We start from the raw sequence: 6,367 nt of genomic DNA on the forward strand, positions 1-6,367 counted from the left end.
GGTTGCGCGAAATGTGCACGTTTGCACGATTGCGTCGAATATCTGTGAAACGAAAAACACGCTGCAGATGAGGAAAAGCAGAAGTAAACGCGAATGACGCGATGCGTCTCTGTCATTTTCACGGTATGACGTTCCTTGGTAACAAATATTCTACAGAATATAATGGTACATGGTGTAATCATTTTCCTATGTACTTGCGCCATTAAAACAATACAAATAACCTATACAAATGTAGAGATAAACGTGTCTCCATAGATCAATCAACCATTCGAACGAAAGTATCCATTTTGATCATAATCGCAAAGCTATATTTTTATCTTGAAATTTTATTTCACGAGTTCTTGCGTCTATCTTTACACCTTTCTTGCCTCGAAATCATTGAAAGCGTTTTGCCCATTTATCAAATTCATTGACAAATCTTCACCTGATCTTAAATCGTCTAATGAAATTGGCGTTAGGCGAATTTCATCGAGATATCCGTATGTATGCGCAGATGTGCAACCCGGTTTCGCCGTGGTCATCTACTCCGCGCCAAAGATAGAGTCTGACATCATACACAGAAGCATCACTCGGGTCGAACGAGCGATAAACATACTTGCACACACGATACCTCTGCACGCGGAAGGTTTACGTTGTCTGTTAGAACTGTCTCAATTGACATCTTCCAATGCACTCTGATGTTTCGTGAGAAATCGTCGAAATAACGAAAATTGGCACTTTACGGGCGAAGATGGCGGAGAATCGTAGAGAAATCGTAGAGATGGTTGGAAAGCAACAAATTTCCATTTATAAGTAGGATATCATGTCGAAAACTCGGCTATGAGATGGTGAAAATTCTAAATGCGTTTTGAAACGAAAGGTATTCGATGAAGGAGGTTTGAAATTTTAATGGATTTTAATGGATTTTGATGGATTGAAACAGAACGATAGATGGATCGATTTCGAATCAAAAGCGCGATCATGTTTCTTCGTTCATCTTGGTTTCACGAATTTCACTTTCGATCGTTCGAACTTATCGAACCGAAACAGAATCGAACACGGTAAATTTAGAAAGACCGTATCTTTGCCACGATTTTGTTTTATTATTTGTCGCCTGCTTAAGCCGTATAGTAGCTCGTAACACTTGCCGCTACTCCGATAACGCACAGAGTATACAGCCTCGATCGCGTGTAAACATGCGTCTTTGTACTATCAACCTGACGTCACCTAGCGTACAGTGTACAGATAATAAAAGAATGGATTTGATGGATGCCTTCACGGCATTACGTTGAATTCTTTTTTTCGTAGATCATCAAACAAAGTGGCTCATGAATTATTTATGCGCCCCACTAAATCAAACAACGTTGACAAATATTGTAACAACGAGGATCCTAAATGCAGTCGACGAATTACAAGATACGACCCACGCAACTTCCTCATTCACACTTCGCTTTCCAACCAATTGCCTTTATCGAATGAGCCAAGCTCGATTATATCAAACTTCATCATCTGTGTCTAAAAAAAAAAAAAAAAAGAAAATAAACGCTAATCGTCCACTGTGATACTAAAGTTAAGAAATTTTTCAAGAATGCAGTTAGTCGGTTTAGCTTTTCACTTGGCTTAACGTTAATATCGCAATGGTTAAAATTCGAGTCGCTTAAAATTCGCTCTAGGAATTCACTCGAATGGCTGAATCGACGGAAAAAGAAAGAAGTGAAGACGTAAAGAATACGAGTTCCAGAAACGCTGATGAAGATCGATGGTCAAGCAACGCGATCGATATGATGAAACGACGAATCGCTTCGTTCTTTTTCTTTCTTCTTTTTCTTTTCTTTTTTTTTTCGACTAAAGAACGTTTACAACCGAGTCATCGATAGTCGAACGACAAGCGGAATGCCGCGAGCGCGAACGTGGTCGATAGAAAGTGGTTCTCGAAGCGGCGCGGCGGAGTGGCGTCACACACAACTTGACTCACCGATTCTGCGTGTCGTAGCTCGACTCGCTTGCCCAACGGTCGACCGCGGTATTTATATTTATGCCGTTGACCAGCCGGCCCGTATACTATTTCCGCGGTAATTACGTATTCGAACCGCGTCCGAGTTTCATTACGCGACAGTCTGATCGACAATTCGCGAATATAGGCTGCGGATATCGATCGATACGGATCGATATGGGTGCAGTGTGCTTACTTAGGACGCGATCGAGGATCGATCACTTTGTTCTTCTTCGTGCTTGATCTCGTGCATTTCAGAAAGCTCAGTCACTTTACGCTTACATGAATGGAGTTGATATTCAGATAAGATTCGAACGGCAACACTCATTCGGTTCTTTGAATATTATCGATAAGCTGATAATCCTTGGGCAATTTCAACATACAATGTAACCATTAAGTGTCACACGAGAAGGAAAAATGCACCATTCGAATGAATCACAAGCTGAATTTCGCACGACATTGTCATGCTTCTAATTAACCCGAGACTGACGTTATCTATTAAAAATCACGCAGGGGTATCCCCGACCCGTAACGAACTTCCTTGTAACTAAATACGAGTTCATCATCTTTCTACGTAATCTTTAAGGCCATATATATTATAATATTAAGGCTATATAGTTGATCTACCTGATAACAATAACTGTCCATTAATAGAAAAGAAATTGAAAATAATTTACGTTCCTATAAATTATACATTTGGTAGAAGAAAAAAAATTCTAGGGAAGCATTTTATCAAATATCCACGAAAGAATTCTATTAATATCAAAATCAGATTTAGCCTCAGATCGAATAAATCTTAAATCCTGAGCAACCGATTTAAAGTATTTTATCGTAAAATAAATAATATTAAGAGATACGCGACGGAAATCCAACTTGATAAAATATCGAAGGAAAAGAAGAAATGTGAAAGTAGCCCGACTCACCGAAGGAGGCGAATTTGAATCTCTTGATCCTCGGCAGCGTCGCAGTAGTGTAACCGCGCGTCAAGGCTGGCATGGTGCTCTCTCTCTTCAACAGCGTGTTTGGACGTGATAAGCTGGACGATCCTTCCACTTCTGGGACAGCGGCTCGTTTGACGACTCTTTCCTCGGTGCCAGTCACCTCTACGGCTAATGAACGCATCCTTCGTTCACTCGTGTAATCTCGTGACGCATACGGTGCGTGTCGTTAAGCTGCACGAATCGTGCGTCATTAGGGAATTGCAAAATTTCCCCGGTCCACCGTAACAGGTGGCCACGCGAACCAATTCAGGAACTAATCGTTTCGAAGTAATTTTGCTACGGTTATTTTTCTGCATTTTATGACCTACTGAAGCACGGTGGAATTTTAATTGAATAGATACTAAATACATAATCGTATAAAAATGTTTGTTTGCCTGTTTCGTTGTGTCGAAATTTTTATTTAAAAAGAGAAAGGATAGATATTTGATTGTACAGAATATAACGTTACTGTGAACTATTGCTCGTTCGAAGAATCTTACAGAGAACTAGGTATATTTTAACTTCTGAATTTTGTACTTCAAATGATTTGATTGGATTAATCCTTAAAACACGCGCATTAAAATCTTTCAATTTAAACGCTGCTCGTCTGCTTTTGCTAAAATCACTGAAGAATCGATTACTTATGGCAACATTACACACGTCTGCCACCAGAGGGGCTATTGTTCGCGCAAGTTCTTGCTCTACCATCGATTCTTTCGTATATAACTTTCCTTAGTCATAGCTAGACTCGTTCCAGTCAATACTTTGACGTATTTCTAGACTACTTAGCCAACTTTAACTTCACTAACGTTGGAATTTTCTCGAATCGGAGACCCCGCCGCCTTAGTTATGTTATTAATAAATTTATCAACAGGTCTACGAGGAAGTAAATCTCCTATATTCAACGTTTTCTTTCTGCTCACGAAATACTGATGCTTGCATTGCGAAATGTATCGCGACGAAAGAATTTGTTGATCTAAGGATTTCCACGTGAAAGCAAGTTCGGCTGGATGTTTGCTTATTCGACGATGACACGCTCGATCGTCGGACGCGAACGAAAACGAAAGCACTGTAGCGTATTTTCGGCAAGGGAACGACCTCGAAATGAAATTTACTCGACTTCGAGGTTGGATCGTCATTGAGAAGGCACGTGAGACGCAGATGTTGCAGCTGAACTTGTTATAGAAATGCATACGCATGGAAGTCACTTCGGTGGATTTTGATTTATCGTCATCCAAACATTTCCATCCATTTGAAATTTCTACTCAGGTATCGTGACACGTATACTTTCGTTACGCGTACAAAATGTCAATCGATTATTCATCGAGTTATGATTGAACGTTAGTTGCGATCTGAAGAATGACTGTGCGATGCCCAGTACGATGCTTGCTTTAGATAATACGTTCTATTTTCTAAATATGACCAACCGTTTTGTTTTCGAAACATTGAAACTACTACGTCAATTTGCAACGTCATCCGCTGTAAACGAGAACTGGATTCTTCATTTGTTTTAAAGAATTCTCATCTATTTGACGCATTTTTAGACGATGACTGGGGGAATCAAGCGTGAGGCAATCAATATAAAAACAAGAGTGAAAAATATACGTACTTACGTAATATCGCGTTATCTATGGTGACGGAAGCGGTAAACACTATCGAATTCACAGATACGAATATTCTAATAGATTGGAACAAAACATTCCAACAAAGATTCACGCTCTTTCATTATTTTATATAAAAATATATAAAAATTCAAGATACTCTAATTAATTAACGCTGACGATATTTTGTGTATTTCCGAAAAGCTCTTTATCGATAAATAAAGATTTATAATTCCCAGCAGACCAGAAATTATTCTTCGGAAAAATTTTCCATCATATCGTCAACTAATTATTCTTTATAAACATGAAATACACGTTTTCTACTATCTAAAATATTATAAATGTAAAGTTACGATTCCAAACAGATCGAAAACTACTCGCCACGAAATCATGCTCAAATAGTCAAAACGATAGTCGCGACAATTTGTCAAACACGTTTGAGTTCGCGGCTTAACGACGCACACGGCACATCACGGTCCACGTGGACCGCTATAGTACTCGCAGGACTTACTCATCGACGACGGCCTCTTGACAGACTTTCCGGCGAGCAACAGCCCCGACGATGCTTTGCCACGATGGTTGACCGGCGACTGCGCCGCTCCACGGCTCGCGAGGGATATCTTTGCACTCATCCTCGCGGAGGCTACCGTTTCCTGCGATCCTGACTCACGTACCGGGAAGTGGAGCTCGGAGGTCGCGCTGGCATGCCACCTCGTTAAATCAAGCTAGACCTTCTGGTCGCTGTCGTTGTTCGATCCGGCCACTGATATGTTTTTCTCGGTCCTCCGTTGTTCTCCTCGACGCTACTTGAGGATCTACAAATGAGCGGCGTAAGACTCTGCCTTGAAATGATACTATTTTGGTGAGGTTAGAGATTCGAACGTTGTAGCATGACAAATGAATCATGTGTACCATTGTTCGAGTTCACTTATTCGAACGTGAACTTGTATTATTTGAACAGCAAATCACTGAGATTCTACCATATAAATTTCAGTAATTCGAACTTCGTTCTTTGAGATCAACGATCTCGAACAAATGAAGTTCTATCGTAACGGTAGCAAGAACAGTTGTAGAATTCAAAGAAGAAACGTGTGTTAAATCGTTTTGCCAATCTTCTAGAATAGTAATTGCAAACGTGGTAATCTGCTCAGGAAATCTGACAGCCCCGATACTAAACAAGTGCACGTAACCACGAAGCTCATGAAAATCACGCTGACACGTTTCTTGAGAAGTCTAGGGTCAGCTTCAAACGCGGTTTATTTAACCAGAAATCATTCGATGTTAACACCTACCAGGAAGACGAGATCAAACGTTTGCCAGACATGTTCCGACGTTGTCCAAACGAAAGTTGTTCGAAAAGGCACACAGATCTTGGTCGATCTGAAACTAATACGCATTCTGGTTATTAGAATCACCATCCATCGCTCGAAAATTGAGATGCAAGAGTTTGACGGATGGTAATAGGCTTTTTCATCGATATTTACCGATTTGTAAATTGACTACGGAATCACGTACAGGGAAGTCGGAAATTGGAGGCCAGACGGCTTGAAATCACGACGGGCTTTCCGTTAACGATCCTTTAGCTGGTCCCTGTTCAGGAATCACCATATTTGACGTATTAACCCTGGACCAGACTTCCTGTCTACCAGCGTTCTCTTACCTCGCTCGCTTATCTGAAAGAATTGGACACGTGGTCTTCTTTCACACAGTTCCAAGAACTTATCTATGATCTACGATCGATTTACACGTTACTGATGCTGTTGGCGTTTTGCTGACACCGATCTAATTCGTTAACGAGTTGAAGATGTTTTTTT

The 6,367-nt window shown here is 40.5% G+C and overlaps 1 protein-coding gene across 2 annotated transcripts in view; it reads right to left on the reverse strand.

The window, feature by feature from the left end:
• The window catches only part of LOC122568011 (dual specificity protein phosphatase 10-like), a 58,584-nt gene extending 53,260 nt beyond the window's left edge, over nucleotides 1-5,324 (reverse strand). The window contains exons 1-2 of one of the 2 annotated variants that reach the window (XM_043727270.1): nucleotides 5,065-5,324; nucleotides 2,896-3,081 (exon numbers count right to left, since the gene is read on the reverse strand). In XM_043727270.1, coding sequence (XP_043583205.1) covers nucleotides 2,896-3,081; nucleotides 5,065-5,185 — 307 coding nt within the window. In that variant the 5' untranslated portion in view covers nucleotides 5,186-5,324. The remainder of the gene's footprint in view (nucleotides 1-2,895; nucleotides 3,082-5,064) is intronic. The other variant, XM_043727269.1, reaches the window with a different exon arrangement.
• Nucleotides 5,325-6,367: the final 1,043 nt, after the last annotated feature.

This window comes from Bombus pyrosoma, linkage group LG5, assembly GCF_014825855.1.
Source record: "Bombus pyrosoma isolate SC7728 linkage group LG5, ASM1482585v1, whole genome shotgun sequence".
Lineage (NCBI taxonomy): Eukaryota > Metazoa > Arthropoda > Insecta > Hymenoptera > Apidae > Bombus > Bombus pyrosoma.